Source organism: Ranitomeya imitator, chromosome 4 (genome assembly GCF_032444005.1).
Source record: "Ranitomeya imitator isolate aRanImi1 chromosome 4, aRanImi1.pri, whole genome shotgun sequence".
NCBI classification, from domain to species: Eukaryota; Metazoa; Chordata; class Amphibia; order Anura; family Dendrobatidae; genus Ranitomeya; species Ranitomeya imitator.
This window is the reverse complement of record NC_091285.1, coordinates 22,662,680-22,681,205: the sequence shown is the minus strand read 5'-3', so window position 1 is coordinate 22,681,205 and position 18,526 is coordinate 22,662,680. Positions and strand designations below refer to the sequence as shown.

The window sequence follows — 18,526 nt, the reverse complement described above, 5'->3', positions numbered from 1 at the left end:
GGCGGCTCCATCGCCCTCACCATTAATGAACCTTTACTCACTGAGCCGCTTCCCTCTTTCACATACATAATCTTCACATACATAATCTACAGACTCGTTACTGTAGTGAAATCTCAGAACAGGCCCAAAGCAAAGAGCTGATTTTTTTTTAATTTTTTTTAAATTTATTTTTATTTTTTCGTACAAAACCAACAGAATTAATTAACAAGAAGCAAATTGACTTCTAAGAACTGCTCGGAATTTGTCACAATCGCCGCGATAACAAAACCGCGCCGCACCAAGGTAATTATCTGCGAGACAAACACAGAATCAGGAGCCGTTTCTGACTTTGCTGCCCGCCATATAGTGATAACTCACTTCACTGATTACCATATTGCGCGAAAATATATTTTATTGTGTATATATTACAAGAACGGGGGAACTCCAGCTTCTTAAAGGGATCCTTAAAGGGGAATTCCGGTCATGGACATAAACGTGGTAGCAGGTTCTGGTTGTTAAAGGGTTAATACTTGCAAATTTTCGCACTTGTGACTGGTTGTGATCCCAGGGAAAATCATCCCTTTTTCTACAGCTTTTACAGCATTTTTTTTCCAGCAGCTGCCACTAGGGGGAGTTTGAATTGAATGTGATTTTTTTTTTTTTTTTTTTTTTTTTAAATGAGCTCCCTCTAGTGGCGGCAGTAAGAAGCCATAATTTTATTGTTTAAGGAAGGTCTCTTGTAAAATATTAATACTGGACCACCTTTTTTTTTTTCTTGTAGAATAATATCCACCTTTACTTACTGCTCCTTTAAGATAACAACGTCCAATCGAAATCTGATTTATTTATTTTTTTCAGCTCTTGTTCTTTTTTCTTTTTTTCGTTTCCAGCCTTAAAAACAAAAATAAAGGAGATCTGATCCCGCCAGTAATGAAGCAGACAATCTCCTACTTGAAAACGAAAGGTGAGATATATTCCATTTTATTTAGTCACTACCAGTATGATACCTCCACGTAGCTCATCAGACCCAAGTGAGTACAGGCATTTGCAATTCATCGACGTTTCGCCATTATATCGCCTTTTTCAGGTGCCTGGAAAGACGGTCCAGTAGAGAAACCCTTTTCTTCCTTCTGGAGGGGAGCTAATTTGCATACCTATGTTAGCTGGATCCCTGCAAGGCGAAACATAACACCCCCTAACCCCCGAGAGCGATATAATTCACTGAACTTATTAGTAGCTCCCTCTAGTGGTTGCTGTAGGTATAATGTGCAGTGAAAACAATCAGTGTAAGCAATTAAGTACAGGCAACCTCCCATCACAGCCCCAGATGAAGACTTTCAGGAATATTAAAAAGCCCTAAAATATACTTAAATGAAGAAAAAACAATGTGGTAGAAAAAAACATGATATTAATAAAGAGTTTAAAAAGAAAAAAGGTATAAATGATATCCTCTCACTTGACAGATGCACTCTTGCTTTCTCCCTGGTGTAAATGCCGCTGTTCTCCCGAATCCAGCGATGTTTTTCTTTTTTTTCTGCGCCTCTCTGTTCCAGAGATATGGTCACTTCTTTCCTGTTATATAAGTCTAGTATTCTTAGCAAGTGGGTGTGGTTGTGACCCTCAGGAAGACACGCCTACTTTGTAACAAGACTAGATTTAAATGCAGAGGAAAAGAGGCCATATCTCAGGAACGGAGAGGCGCAGGGGCAAAAGAAAAACATCGCTGAATTCAGGAGAACAGCGGCATTCTCAACAGATTAAAAAAATACATATTTATGATGAGTGACAGGTCTCCTTTAAATTAGTACATTACTGTTATCCTTTCTGGTTGGGAAGACTAATCCTCCTCTCTGAGGTCTGCGATGTGCAGCGTGCATTTACTCACTTGAATTGGGCTGAGCTGCAATACCGGACACAGCCATGAACAAGAGTGGCGCTGCAGAGGAAAGCAGCCACATGTTTTTATTCTTACCCAACCCCTTTAAGCAATGGATATCTACTGTACATTACGTTCTGGGATGGAAATCCTCGTATCGCCACTTTCATTATCCCGGTTTGCGTTTTAGTTGAGCAATTTGCATTTTTATGCCACTTAATTGAATAAACACTTTGTAAATTCCCATTAAAACGTATGCAAATGGCGGCATTAATGGCCGTACCAGTGACGACTTAATGACCCTTCCCAATATGAGCAGATTAGATAATAGTTCAGGCCATAACAGATCTCCAAAACCTAGGGCAAATTCTTTCAGTCGTGGTGCTATAAAAAGTATTCACACCCTCCCCTGTGTCTAATTGCGGGACCCTCGCCCTGTCTGTTAAGAAACTGCCTTTTTCTGTTAATTAGAATGAGAAGAGATAGTAAGCTAATTAAATCCATTGTATTAACTATTTGCATAACTCTTCACACCCTATGATTATTCACTATGCCTCATGTAAAGAGGAGCTGACACCTCCTCCACCTGTCTGTTTTACCAAAACTTGTATTGCCCAATAAATTTAAATTTGGGAGTGTCCCTCTGTTATTCCTCCTGGACTTGTGAATGCTGGTGGTAGCGGTCGTCGTTAGTGGTCGGAGGCTTGCGTCCACTTCTGGTAGGTTCTTGGGTAGCGCTGACAAATGGACAATACTTAGGGGTCTAGATGTAGAGAGATCTGTATGTTTAACACGACCATAGTCCGGGCGACCTGGAACGTGTGGATTTGGTGCCTGTTTGCAGTGGAGGACACAGAAACTAGGGGCCCCTGGGCAAACACTGTATAAGGGCCCCTCTTACCCTGTGGCTCAATCATAAAGCACCTAATAATTTCTCAATAACGACCCACCGGTAATCGGGAGCTGCGACGTTTATTAGCTCAAGCTCTTACCAGCAAAATCATTGTGTGAAACTGCACTTAGGATCACAAAGGGCCCCTAACCTAACAAAGTGCACCGATGGTATGTCACCCCCATGTGTGTATGCCCCTCCTGTGTGAGTCTTTGGATATGGTATCCCTACACTATGACATCACTGTGTGCATTATCCTTTTACTGTGACATCACTGTGTGCATTATCCCTGTACTGTGACATCATTGTGTGCATTATCCCTGTACTGTGACATCACTGTGTGCATTATTCCTGTACTGTGACATCACTGTGTGCATTATCCCTGTACTGTAACATCACTGTGTGCATTATTCCTGTACTGTGACATCACTGTGTGCATTATCCCTGTACTGTGACATCACTGTGTGCATTATCACTGTACTGTGACACCTCTGTGTGCATTATCACTGTGCATTATCACTGTACTGACATCACTGTGTTTAGTATCCCTGTACTGTGACATCACTGTGCATTATTCCTGTACTGTGACATCACTGTGTGCATTATTCCTGTACTGTGACATCACTGTGTGCATTATCCCTAGACTGTGACATCACTGTGTTTATTGTCCCTGTACTGTGATATCACTGTGTGTATTATCCTTGTACTGTGTCATCACTGTGTGCATTATCCCTGTACTGTGACATCACTGTGTGCATTATCCCTGTACTGTGACATCACTGTGTGCATTATCCCTGTACTGTGACATCACTGTGTGCATTATCCCTGTACTGTGTCATCACTGTGTATTATCCCTGTACTGTGACATCACTGTGTGTATTATCCCTGCACAGTGACATCCCTGTGTGTATTATCCTTGTACTGTGTCATCACTGTGTGTATTATCCTTGTACTGTGACATCTGTGTGCATTTTCCCTGTACTGTGATATCACTGTGTGCATTATCCCTGTACTGTGACATCACTGTGTGTATTATCCCTGTACTGTGACATCACTGTGTATTATCCCTGTACTGTGACATCACTGTGTGTATTATCCCTGTACTGTGACATCACTGTGTGCATCACTGTGTATTATCCCTGTACTGTGACATCACTGTGTGTATTATCCCTGTACTGTGTCATCACTGTGTATTATCCCTGTACTGTGTCATCACTGTGTATTATCCCTGTACTGTGACATCACTGTGTGCATTATCCCTGTACTGTGACATCACTGTGTGCATTATCCCTGTACTGTGACATCACTGTGCATTATCCCTGTACTGTGACATCACTGTGTGTATTATCCCTGCACAGTGACATCCCTGTGTATTATCCTTGTACTGTCATCACTGTGTGTATTATCCTTGTACTGTGACATCTGTGTGCATTTTCCCTGTACTGTGACATCACTGTGTGCATTTTCCCTGTACTGTGACATCACTGTGTGCATTATCCCTGTACTGTGACGTCACTGTGTCCATTATCCCTGTACTGTGACGTCACTGTGTGCATTATCCCTGCACTGTGACGTCACAGTGTGCATTATCCCTGCACTGTGACGTCACAGTGTGCATTATCCCTGTACTGTGACGTCACTGTGTGCATTATCCCTGTACTGTGACATCACTGTGTGCATTATCCCTGTACTGTGACATCACTGTGTGCATTATCCCTGTACTGTCACATCTCTAGGTGCATTATCCCTGTACTGTGACACCTCTGTGCATTATCCCTGTACTGTGGCATCACTGTGTGCATTATCCCTGTACTGTGGCATCACTGTGTGCATTATCCCTGTACTGTCACATCTCTAGGTGCATTATCCCTGTACTGTGACACCTCTGTGCATTATCCCTGTACTGTGACATCACTGTGTGCATTATCCCTGTACTGTCACATCTCTAGGTGCATTATCCCTGTACTGTGACACCTCTGTGCATAATCCCTGTACTGTGGCATCACTGTGTGCATTATCCCTGTACTGTCACATCTCTAGGTGCATTATCCCTGTACTGTGACACCTCTGTGCATTATCCCTGTACTGTGGCATCACTGTGTGCATTATCCCTGTACTGTCACATCTCTAGGTGCATTATCCCTGTACTGTGACATACTCTCCCCCACCCCACCCCCCCACCGCCTCTTTATATGTGAATAACCCCACAAATGTCCTTGTTCCCACCTTCCAGGGCTGCGGACAGAAGGAATCTTTCGAAGATCAGTTTCCGCTCACATCATCAGAGACATCCAGAAGCTGTATAATCTGGGTGAGTTCCCACCAGGGATCTGCGAGCGGCGGAGCGAGGCGGCGGTGGCACTGACTCTATCTGCTGCTGACGCTCATTTAATTAGTTAATCATAAAGCCATCTGTAATCTCCGTGTCACGTTAGCGGGAGATGTATGGAGGCTGCCAGGGAGGGAGGCCGGATTACAGGGAGGCTGAGGCCGGTGGAGGACACATCAGTCATTAAATATTATGTAGAGGCTGCGGAATACAGCTCGGACCCCTACACCCATCTGCACCCACCGCACGGGCGGATCGGGGGATAATGGATCGTCCTCCGTCCTGACACCGGCCCCTTCTATCCTGTAATGGCCGGAGAAATGTCAGAACCCCATAATACACCTCAGCTGCTGCAGAACCTCATAATGCACCTCAACTGTCGCGGGCAGGGTCCTCTCTCCTCCTGTACCAGTTGTGACTTGTATTGTTCAAGATTATTGTACTTGTTTTTATTATGTATACCCCTCCTCACATGTAAAGCGCCATGGAATAAATGGCGCTATAATAATAAATAATAATAATAATAATAATAACTGCTGCAGAACATCATAATGCACCTCAGCTGCTGCAGAACATCATAATGCACCTCAGCTGCTGCAGAACCCCATAATACACTTAGCTGCTGCAGAACCTCATAATACACCACAGCTGCTGCAGAACATCATAATACACCTCAGCTGCTGCAGAACCCCATAATACTTAGCTGCTGCAGAACCTCATAATACACCTCAGCTGCTGCAGAACATCATAATACACCTCAGCTGCTGCAGAACATCATAATACACCTCAGCTGCTGCAGAACCCCATAATACACTTAGCTGCTGCAGAACCTCATAATACACCACAGCTGCTGCAGAACCCCATAATACACCTCAGCTGCTGCAGAACATCATAATACACCACAGCTGCTGCAGAACCCCATAATACACCTCAGCTGCTGCAGAACATCATAATACACCTCAGCTGCTGCAGAACCCCATAATACTTAGCTGCTGCAGAACCTCATAATACACCTCAGCTGCTGCAGAACCCCATAATGCACCTCAGCTGCTGCAGAACATCATAATACACCTCAGCTGCTGCAGAACATCATAATACCCTTCAGCTGCTGCAGAACCCCATAATGCACCTCAGCTGCTGCAGAACCCCATAATACACTTCAGCTGCTGCAGAACCCCATAATGCACCTCAGCTGCTGCAGAACCTCATAATACACCTCAGCTGTTGCAGAACCTCACAATACACCTCAGCTGCTGCAGAACCTCATAATACACCTCAGCTGCTGCAGAACCCCATAATACACCTCAGCTGCTGCAGAACCCCATAATACTTAGCTGCTGCAGAACCTCATAATACACCTCAGCTGCTGCAGAACCCCATAATGCACCTCAGCTGCTGCAGAACATCATAATACACCTCAGCTGCTGCAGAACATCATAATACACCTCAGCTGCTGCAGAACCCCATAATACACTTAGCTGCTGCAGAACCTCATAATACACCACAGCTGCTGCAGAACCCCATAATACACCTCAGCTGCTGCAGAACATCATAATACACCACAGCTGCTGCAGAACCCCATAATACACCTCAGCTGCTGCAGAACATCATAATACACCTCAGCTGCTGCAGAACCCCATAATACTTAGCTGCTGCAGAACCTCATAATACACCTCAGCTGCTGCAGAACCCCATAATGCACCTCAGCTGCTGCAGAACATCATAATACACCTCAGCTGCTGCAGAACATCATAATACCCTTCAGCTGCTGCAGAACCCCATAATGCACCTCAGCTGCTGCAGAACCCCATAATACACTTCAGCTGCTGCAGAACCCCATAATGCACCTCAGCTGCTGCAGAACCTCATAATACACCTCAGCTGTTGCAGAACCCCATAATACACCTCAGCTGCTGCAGAACCTCATAATACACCTCAGCTGCTGCAGAACCCCATAATACACCTCAGCTGCTGCAGAACCCCATAATAATAATAATAATAATAATAATAATTTTTATTTATATAGCGCCAACATATTCCGCAGCGCTTTACAAATTATAGAGGGGACTTGTACAGACAATAGACCTTACAGCATAACAGAAATACAGTTCAAAACAGATACCAGGAGGAGTGAGGGCCCTGCTGCTCGCAAGCTACAAACTATGAGGAAAAGGGGAGACACGAGAGGTGGATGGTAACAATTGCTTTAGTTATTCGGACCGGCCATAGTGTAAGGCTCGGGTGTTCATGTAAAGCTGCATGAACCAGTTATCTGCCTAAGTATGTAGCAGTACAGACACAGAGGGCTAATACTGCATAAAGTGAATGAGAACATTCATTTTTTTTTTTATTATAAATAGGCCACACAGGGATCGTTAGGTTAATGCATTGAGGCGGTAGGCCAGTCTGAACAAATGAGTTTTTAGGGTACGCTTAAAACTGTGGGGATTGGGGATTAATCGTATTAACCTAGGTAGTGCAATCCAAAGAATCGGCGCAGCACGTGTAAAGTCTTGGAGACGGGAGTGGGAGGTTCTGATTATTGAGGATGCTAACCTGAGGTCATCAGCGGAGCGGAGGGCACGGGTAGGGTGGTAGACTGATACCAGGGAGGAGATATAGGGTGGTGCTGAGCCATGGAGTGCTTTGTGGATGAGGGTAGTAGTTTTGTACTGGATTCTGGAGTGGATGGGTAGCCAGTGTAATGACTGGCACAGGGTAGAGGCATCGGTGTAACGGTTGGTGAGGAATATGATCCTGGCTGCAGCATTCAGGACAGATTGGAGCGGGGAGAGTTTGGTAAGAGGGAGGCCGATTAGTAGAGAGTTACAATAGTCCAGACGAGAATGAATAAGTGAAACAGTCAGAGTTTTTGCAGAGTCGAAAGTAAGAAAAGGGCGAATTCTAGAAATGTTTTTGAGATGCAGGTAAGAAGAGCGAGCCAGTGATCGGATGTAGGGGGTGAATGAAAGGTCAGAATCAAGGATGACCCCAAGGCAGCGGGCATGTTGCTTTGGAGTAATGGTGGAACCGCACACGGAGATGGCAATGTCAGGCAAAGGTAGGTTAGTAGAGGGAGAGAACACGAGGATTTAATACACCTCAGCTGCTGCAGAACCCCATAATACACCTCAGCTGCTGCAGAACCCCATAATACACCTCAGCTGCTGCAGAACCCCATAATACACCTCAGCTGCTGCAGAACCCCATAATGCACCTCAGCTGCTGCAGAACCTCATAATACACCTCAGCTGCTGCAGAACCCCATAATACACCTCAGCTGTTGCAGAACCCCATAATACACCTCAGCTGCTGCAGAACCCCATAATACACCTCAGCTGCTGCAGAACCTCATAATACACCTCAGCTGTTGCAGAACCCCATAATACACCTCAGCTGCTGCAGAACCCCATAATACACCTCAGCTGCTGCAGAAACCCATAATGCACCTCAGCTGCTGCAGAACCCCATAATGCACCTCAGCTGCTGCAGAAGCTCATAATACACCTCAGCTGCTGCAGAACCTCATAATGCACCTCAGCTGTTGCAGAACCCCATAATACACCTCAGCTGCTGCAGAACCCCATAATACACCTCAGCTGCTGCAGAACCTCATAATACACCTCAGCTGTTGCAGAACCCCATAATACACCTCAGCTGCTGCAGAACCCCATAATACACCTCAGCTGCTGCAGAACCCCATAATACACCTCAGCTGCTGCAGAACCCCATAATACACCTCAGCTGCTGCAGAACCCCATAATACACCTCAGCTGCTGCAGAACCCCATAATGCACCTCAGCTGCTGCAGAACCTCATAATACACCTCAGCTGCTGCAGAACCCCATAATACACCTCAGCTGTTGCAGAACCCCATAATACACCTCAGCTGCTGCAGAACCCCATAATACACCTCAGCTGCTGCAGAACCTCATAATACACCTCAGCTGTTGCAGAACCCCATAATACACCTCAGCTGCTGCAGAACCCCATAATACACCTCAGCTGCTGCAGAAACCCATAATGCACCTCAGCTGCTGCAGAACCCCATAATGCACCTCAGCTGCTGCAGAAGCTCATAATACACCTCAGCTGCTGCAGAACCTCATAATGCACCTCAGCTGTTGCAGAACCCCATAATACACCTCAGCTGCTGCAGAACCCCATAATACACCTCAGCTGCTGCAGAACCTCATAATACACCTCAGCTGTTGCAGAACCCCATAATACACCTCAGCTGCTGCAGAACCCCATAATACACCTCAGCTGCTGCAGAACCCCATAATACACCTCAGCTGCTGCAGAACCCCATAATACACCTCAGCTGCTGCAGAACCCCATAATACACCTCAGCTGCTGCAGAACCCCATAATGCACCTCAGCTGCTGCAGAACCTCATAATACACCTCAGCTGCTGCAGAACCTCATAATACACCTCAGCTGTTGCAGAACCCCATAATACACCTCAGCTGCTGCAGAACCCCATAATACACCTCAGCTGCTGCAGAACCTCATAATACACCTCAGCTGTTGCAGAACCCCATAATACACCTCAGCTGCTGCAGAACCCCATAATACACCTCAGCTGCTGCAGAAACCCATAATGCACCTCAGCTGCTGCAGAACCCCATAATGCACCTCAGCTGCTGCAGAAGCTCATAATACACCTCAGCTGCTGTAGAACCTCATAATGCACCTCAGCTGTTGCAGAACCCCATAATACACCTCAGCTGCTGCAGAACCCCATAATACACCTCAGCTGCTACAGAACCTCATAATACACCTCAGCTGTTGCAGAACCCCATAATACACCTCAGCTGCTGCAGAACCCCATAATACACCTCAGCTGCTGCAGAACCCCATAATACACCTCAGCTGCTGCAGAACCCCATAATACACCTCAGCTGCTGCAGAACCCCATAATACACCTCAGCTGCTGCAGAACCCCATAATGCACCTCAGCTGCTGCAGAACCTCATAATACACCTCAGCTGCTGCAGAACCTCATAATACACCTCAGCTGTTGCAGAACCCCATAATACACCTCAGCTGCTGCAGAACCCCATAATACACCTCAGCTGCTGCAGAACCTCATAATACACCTCAGCTGTTGCAGAACCCCATAATACACCTCAGCTGCTGCAGAACCCCATAATACACCTCAGCTGCTGCAGAAACCCATAATGCACCTCAGCTGCTGCAGAACCCCATAATGCACCTCAGCTGCTGCAGAAGCTCATAATACACCTCAGCTGCTGCAGAACCTCATAATGCACCTCAGCTGTTGCAGAACCCCATAATACACCTCAGCTGCTGCAGAACCCCATAATACACCTCAGCTGCTGCAGAACCTCATAATACACCTCAGCTGTTGCAGAACCCCATAATACACCTCAGCTGCTGCAGAACCCCATAATGCACCTCAGCTGCTGCAGAACCTCATAATACACCTCAGCTGCTGCAGAACCTCATAATACACCTCAGCTGTTGCAGAACCCCATAATACACCTCAGCTGCTGCAGAACCCCATAATACACCTCAGCTGCTGCAGAACCTCATAATACACCTCAGCTGCTGCAGAACCCCATAATACACCTCAGCTGCTGCAGAACCTCATAATACACCTCAGCTGCTGCAGAACCTCATCATACACCTCAGCTACAGTGTAAGTAAAGGTGTATAGCAGGCGTATTGGACTGTTGCTGGCTCTCGGAGTGCAGACACATGCTGGCCTCTCCCTGTAGCCACGTTATGATTTACACAGCCGGTGAGCCCGCACTGCCGCTGACTTTTTCTCGAGTTTGTTATTTCTCATCCTGGATAGTTTCCTGCTCCTCGTTCAGCGTTTCTGTTGTGTGATCCGTGGCTAAATATGTGGAACCATCCGTATGTTCATGTACGTCCACAGGGAAACCAGTGAATTTCGATGAATATGGAGACGAGCATGTCCCTGCCAGTATCCTGAAGACCTTCCTGCGGGAACTCCCAGAACCACTGCTGACCTTCGGCTCTTACCGGGCTATCCTCGAAATCACCAGTGAGTACATGGAGGGACCCCACAGCTCACCCTCCGCAGGGTCCAACAAGCTGCTCCTCCTCCCCTCTCCTAGCATACAGTCTAATAGAATGAAAAGCTGCAGCTGCATCCCCCTCCTATCCCCTCCTCCATTTTTTTCATACTTTTTCATGTATTTTTTTTTTAACATCACTTTGTCAGTTCACTTCACCCCTGCAGGAAATCACAGCGTTTAGCGTCTCCTGCTATCGACATCAGCAGAGCTGTTCAGTTCAGTGATTGGCTGCAGTGGTGATGTCACGTTGATACTTCACATTACCACTGCTGCCAATCGCTGAGCTCAGCTGTTCATGCTATCTACATTGGAAAGACCTCTGAGTTTAGCGCTTGGCTCCAATATTGATGTCACATTGACAGTTCACATAATCACCGCAGCCAATCGCTGAGCTCAGCATCTTATACTATCCACATCAGCACAGCTGCTCAGCTCAGTGATTGACAGCAGCGCTGATATCACATTGACAGTTCACATTACAACTGCAGCCAATGACAGTACGTGCCATTGAGCTCTATCTACATCAGCAGAGCTGCTAAGCTCAATGATTGGCTTCAGTGGTGATATCAATTTAACAATTCACATCACCACTGCAGCCAATCACTGTATTCAGCAGTTCATGCTATCTACATTGGCAAAGCTGCTGATTTTAGTGATTGGCTGCAGTGGTGACGTTATGTTAACCGTTCAATTTGACAATTCACATCACCACTGCAGTCAATCATGAGTTCAGCTACTGCTATCTACTTTGGCAGAGTTGCTAAGCAAAGTGATTGGCTGCAGTGGTGCCATCTTATCAACAGTTCACATCATAGCTGCAGCCAATTAGTGAGCTCATCAATCTGTGCTATCTACATTGGCACAGTGATTGGCTGCAGCAGTAAACAGCACGCTGACAGTTCACATTGTTACTGCAGTCAATCACTGAGCTCAGGTGCTCATGCTATCTACATCCGCAAAGCAGGCTGCTTCATTCAGTGATTGACAGCAGTGGTGACATCACATTGACAGTTCAAATCACCACTGTAGCCAATCAGAGATCAGCAACTCATCTTATCTACATAAGCAGAGCTGCTGAGCTCAATGATTGGCTGCAGCTGTGACATGTTATTGACAATTTTGCATAACCGCTGCCGCAAATCATTCAGCTCAGCAAATCAAGTCGGCATAGCTGCTTAGCTCAGTGATTGCCTGCAGCGTTGAGCGTCACATCAATATTTCACATCACCCATGCAGCCAATCACTGAGCTCAGAAGCTTGTGCTATATACACAGCAGAGCTGCTGAGCTCAGTGATTGGCTGCAGCGGTGATGCAAACTGTTGGCAGAAACCCTCTTCGGACTCATGTAACCTGCAGCCGGTTTCCCTTCTAGGCGTGGAGAGCATCCTGCGCGTCAACAGGTGCAAACAGATCGTCCACCATCTCCCAGAGCACAACTACGCCGTCCTCAAATATCTCACGTGCTTCCTAAATATGGTGAGCGCCTCGCAGCTTCTGGGCAGTGACTAAGCGGGAACCCAACATATCAGTCTGTGCCGTGGAGGAAGGAAAAAGACGCCAGGACCTTGTGTTCTGGGTGCAAACCTGTCACTATACTGAGGGGAGGGTCAAATTATTACCATTTTTATATGTGGCACCTCGTCTTCTGCTTCTAATAAAGCTGATTTCAAAATGTCCCACTGCTGAGAGTCAATAAAACAGCAGCGGCAAGCCTTCAATTTCCCAACAGCACTCCCGCAGGAGAAATGGGGTATTACATGGGTCACAACAAAACCTAAAAAAATGTTTCTAAAGTCTACGGTAGGACAATTTCCTTTAAAAAGGGGGTTTCCAGAGTAGAAGCACAGCAAAATCTAAAAATAATATGCCTCTAAAGTCTATGATAGGATTACTCTCTTAAAGGGGGTTTCCGGAATAGAAGCACAATAAAGTCTAAAAACTATACGCCTCTAAAGTCTATGATAGGACTTCTCCCTTAAAGGGGGTTTCCAGAATAGAAGCACAATAAAATCTAAAAATTATACACCTTTAAAGTTTATGATAGGGCTACTCTCTTAAAGGGGTTTCCAGAATAGAAGCACAATAAAATCTAAAAATTATATGCCTCTAAAGTCTGATAGGGCTACTCTGTAAAGGGGGTTTCCAGAATAGAAGCACAATAGTCTAAAAATTATACTCCTCTAAAGTCTATGATAAGACTTCTCCCTTAAAGTGAGTTTCCAGAATAGAAGAACAATACAGTCTAAAAATTATACACCTCTAAAGTCTATAATAGAACTACTCCATTAAAAGGGGTTTCCAGAATAAAAGCACAATAAAATCTAAAAATTATACACCTTTAAAGTTTATGATAGGACTAATCTCTTAAAGGGGTTTTCCAGAATAGAAGCACAATAAAGTCTAAAAAATTATATGCCTCTAAAGTCTATGATAGGACTTCTCCCTTTAAAGGGGGTTTCTGGAATAGAACAATAAAGTCTAAAAATTATACACCTTTAAATTTTATGATAGGACTAATCTCTTAAAGTGGTTTTCCAGAATAGAAGCACAATAAAGTCTAAAAATTATATGCCTCTAAAGTCTATGATAGGACTACTCCATTAAAAGGGGTTTCCAGAATAGAATCAAAATAAGTCTAAAAATTATACACCTTTAAAGCTTATGATAGGACTACTCCCTCAAAGGGGGTTTGCAGAATAGAAGCACAATAAAGTCTAAAAATTATACTCCTCTAATGTCTATGATAGAGCTACTCTCTTAAAGGGGATTTCCAGAATGGAAGCACAATAAAATCTAAAAATTATACGCCTCTAATGTCTGATAGAACTACTCTCTTAAAGGGGGTTTCGAGAATAGAAGCATAATAAAGTCTAAAAATTATACGCCTGTAAAGTCTATGATAGGGATACTCTCTTAAAGGGGGTTTCCAGATCAGAACACCTTCTTAGGGAATAAATATAGGAGGAGTCTTGTGTTCAAAATCCTCATTTTTTTTGAGGGGAGGTCCAGGGGGAGAGCACTAACAAGGAATGTCTTATACACATTTAAAGTTTATCATAGGACTACTCCCTTAAAGGGGATTTCCAGAATTGAAGCCCTTGTTTTCGCAGCGAGTGACATTTTCTCAGCCGTTGATACTTCACCTCTGCGCACTTGTCAAGAGGCCGGTACTTGAGGCGGTAATGAGGTGTGCGGAGTTACTACATAACCTTCCCGGTAATTAACCAGCAGAGCGTTGGGTTATGGCCGGAGCGCGCAGCACATTAATCCTTCGCGATCGCCGCCGCTCGCCATCCCGAGTGCAGGAACGTAAATCTACAAATGTTTGTTGCGATGTGCGCATAAATCTGATTACTCAATTAGAAAAAATGATATTCGCAATTCCCCATGTGACACATTAAAGTCATTAGATTTATAATCACGCGGGCGGAACTGCATTATTATAGCGGAATCTATTATGGGCACGGAAAATAAATATACCGTATATCCCACCAATTATCCTGCAATTTCCCTCTCGCTAAAAATAACAGCTAGTCATGGAATCTAAATATGAGGGAAGATCTTTAATTTTTCATGAGCTAAAAATTCCTGTTTGCTTTATCAGCTGCTGCTTGGCATTGAGTGCCTTGTCTTTATTTTTTGGGGGGTTAGGCAACATTTTGCCAATTTAATAATATATTTTTCACAATTTTAATATGTCCAATCTCATTTTTGCCCATTTCATGAGAGGTTGGGACCCCATTTTTTTTCATAAATCTTAAAAATTTCATTTGCTTTTGCTTTATCAGCAGCCTCTTGGCATTGAGTGATGCCAATTGATTTTTTTTTTTTTTCTGCAGCATTTTCCTATTAAAAAAAATTAAAAAATTTGTGGCTTATATTGTCTTGCTTAGATTCTATTAGACAAATTTGGACTGACCTTCATCTCTTTTATTGACAGGTTTCTACAGAAAGTCTTTCCAACAAGATGACGGCATCCAATCTGGCCTGTGTATTTGGGGTGAATTTAGTGTGGCCACAAGAGGGCGCTCCATCCATAAACGCTCTGGTTCCCGTCAATACATTTACAGAACTGATAATTGAATATTATTCAAAAATCTTCGACGCCAGAACGTTCCCTGGAGAAACTTTACCCTAAACCTTGCTTTTAAGAAACTTTTTTTTTTTCTTGTTTTATTTTATAATTTTGTCCAGTATAGAAAGTTATAAAACTTTACAAATTGCTTTATTAGGTGACTTTTCTTTATTTCTGTAAAAAACAAAACAAAAAAAAACACTCCAGTCTATTTGCCTGCCCTCAGCAGTATGAATATCAAAAAATTTTTATTTGGATGATGGCAATGAAAGCGTCAGCTCCGCAGAGGAGGAGGCGAGTGCTGACACAGTCATTGCCAGCATCTTAGAACTTTCTGATATCAATGGGGAAAAGCAGAAACTTGGAAGCCAGTCACATTAAATTCTTTTTTTTTTTTTTTTTTTTTTTTTTACAGGAATGAATAAAAATTCCCTAATAATTTTCAAACTTCTATAACTTTCCATAATGGACACAATTCTAAAGAAAAAAAAAATTAAAGTTTTAGTTTTTCTTTCACAGAATTTTTCAAACTTGATTTCTCATAAAAATGTTACAAAAGGTCACAAAGGTCACCGGATTCATGTTTATTTTTAATATTCTGTTCTAGGTTCTTTTATATAAATATTTTATTTAAAGGCAAAGTACAGTAAAAAAAAATGTAATTGCATATCTTTATCTTTTTTGTTTCCACAGGAGGCAGCTTACATAGGTCTGAAATATGCTTAATATATATATATTTTTTTGAAACTATCAAATTTTGGAAAATGACATTATTTATGGTTTCAGTGATTTGTACGGAAAAAAAATTCTAACTATAAAATCTGAGATTGATTGTTACAGTGACATCTGCAGGCTGAAGGCAGTACTGCACCAGAATTAATAAAAATTTGGATTAAGATCCAGTTGTTTCATTTTGTTGTAGATTTCATTAAAGAACATTTTTTTATAGCAAAGTTTTTTTTTTTGTTTGTTTTTTTTAAGCCAACCATAAACCTAAGATAACTAAGGAATCAATCGGCGGATCACTTTATGTATACGTCATAGTTCGTGTCCCTGTATTCCGCATGTTTTCTGGCAGCTGATCTATGTCCCTATGTTCTTCGATGCCTCTCCATTTTAAAGATCTCTGCTTGTTGTCAGTGGACAGAAGAATTCCTATTTAGTATCAAAGGCTGAAAAAATGCCGGACTTCATCCTTCTCACAGCTGAGGGTTTGCTACTGTTGTATCCTTTTACACATAGCAGAAGCACAGTTCATCTTTACAGTAGAGGACCAGAATTTTGCAAAGTCAGCTGCCTCCACGTCCTGTGCTTTAATCCGACATCCAATAGTCCAGAAATCCAGACCTAAAAGGTCCCGAGGTACTAATATTATATATTGGAGGGTCCAGTTATAAAAAAAAAAAAAAAAAAAAAAATTAAAAAAATTTGGCACTCCATCTTTACATGCTTTAACTTTTACAAATATATATAAATATATATATATAATTTTTTTTTAATTTTTTTTTTTTTATATAAAGTGAAAATCAAAAAAAATTTGTGAGCACCCAGGAATTTTTTTATGTATTTATTATTGTTATTTGATTTTATTTATTCCTAGTTTTTAACCCCTTAGTGACAGAGCCAATTTGGTACTTAATGACCGAGCCAATTTTTGCAATTCTGACCACTGTCACTTTATGAGGTTATAACTCTGGAACGCTTCAACGGATCCCGCTGATTCTGAGATTGTTTTTTCGTGACATATTGTACTTCATGTTAGTGGTAACATTTCTTCGATATTACTTGCGATTATTTATGAAAAAAACGGAAATATGGCGAAAATTTTTAAAATTTTGCAATTTTCAAACTTTGTATTTTTATGCCCTTAAATCAGAGAGATATGTCACGAAAAATAGTTAATAAATAACATTTCCCACATGTCTACTTTACATCAGCACAATTTTGGAAACAAAATTTTTTTTTGTTAGGGAGTTATAAGGGTTAAAAGTTGACCAGCAATTTCTCATTTTTACAACACCATTTTTTTTTAGGGACCACATCACATTTGAAGTCATTTTGAGGGGTCTATATGATAGAAAATAATGAAGTGTGACACCATTCTAAAAACTACACCCCTCAAGGTTCTCAAAACCACATTCAAGAAGTTTATTAACCCTTTACGTGCTTCACAGGAACTGAAACAATGTGGAAGGAAAAAATTAACATTTAACTTTTTTTTGCAAACATCTTAATTCAGAACCATTTTTTTTTATTTTCACAAGTGTAAAAACAGAAATGTAACCATAAATTTTGTTATGCAATTTCTCCTGAATACGCCAATACCCCATATGTGGGGGTAAACCACTGTTAGGGCGCACCGCAGAACTTAGAAGTGAAGGAGCGCCGTTTGACTTTTTCAATGCAGAATTGGCTGGAATTGAGATCGGACGCCATGTCACGTTTAGAGAGCCCCTGATGTGCCTAAACAGTGGAAACCCCCCACAAGTGACACCATTTTGGAAACTAGACCCCTTAAGGAACTTATCTAGATGTGTGGCGAGCACTTTGAACCCCCAAGTGCTTCACAGAAGTTTATAACGTAGAGCCGTGAAAAAAAAAAAATCGCATTTTTTCTACAAAAATGATCTTTTTGCCCACAAATTTTTATTTTCACAAGGGTAACAGGAGAAATTAGACCACAAAAGTTGTTGTGCAATTTCTCCTGAGTACGCTGATACCCAATATGTGGGGGTAAACCACTGCTAGGGCGCACCGCAGAGCTTGGAAGAGAAGGAGTGCCGTTTTACTTTTTCAATGTAGAATTGGCTGGAATTGAGATCGGACGCCATGTCGCGTTTGGAGAGCCCCTGATGTGCCTAAACAGTAGAAATCCCCCACAAGTGACCCCATTTTGGAAACTAGACCCCCCATGGAACTTATCTAGATGTGTGATGAGAACCTTGAATGCCCAAGTGCTTCACAGAAGTTTATAATGCAGAGCCGTGAAAATAAAAAATATTTTTTTTTTCCACAAAAAAGATATTGTAGCCCCCAAGTTTTTATTTTTACAAGGGTAACAAGAGAAATTGGACCCCAAAAGTTGTTGTCCAATTTGTCTTGAGTATGCTGGTACCCCATATGTGGGGGTAAACCACTGTTTGGGCGCACGGCAGAGCTCGGAAGGAAGGAGCGCCGTTTTGGAATGCAGACTTTGATAGAATGGTCTGCGGGTATTATGTTGCATTTGCAGAGCCCCTGATGTACCTAACCAGTAGAAACCCTCCACAAGTGACCCCATTTTGGAAACTAGACCCCCCAAGA

At 42.9% G+C, this 18,526-nt stretch overlaps 1 protein-coding gene across 2 annotated transcripts in view; it reads left to right on the top strand.

Annotated features, from left to right (window-relative positions):
• ARHGAP8 (Rho GTPase activating protein 8) overlaps nucleotides 1–16,121 on the top strand; it is a 185,233-nt gene extending 169,112 nt beyond the window's left edge. For both annotated transcript variants that reach the window (XM_069763343.1, XM_069763336.1), the window contains 5 exons: nucleotides 870–943; nucleotides 4,981–5,058; nucleotides 10,985–11,113; nucleotides 12,521–12,624; nucleotides 15,089–16,121. In XM_069763343.1, the coding sequence (XP_069619444.1) occupies nucleotides 870–943; nucleotides 4,981–5,058; nucleotides 10,985–11,113; nucleotides 12,521–12,624; nucleotides 15,089–15,286 (583 nt within the window). In that variant the 3' untranslated portion in view covers nucleotides 15,287–16,121. The remainder of the gene's footprint in view (nucleotides 1–869; nucleotides 944–4,980; nucleotides 5,059–10,984; nucleotides 11,114–12,520; nucleotides 12,625–15,088) is intronic.
• Nucleotides 16,122–18,526: the final 2,405 nt, after the last annotated feature.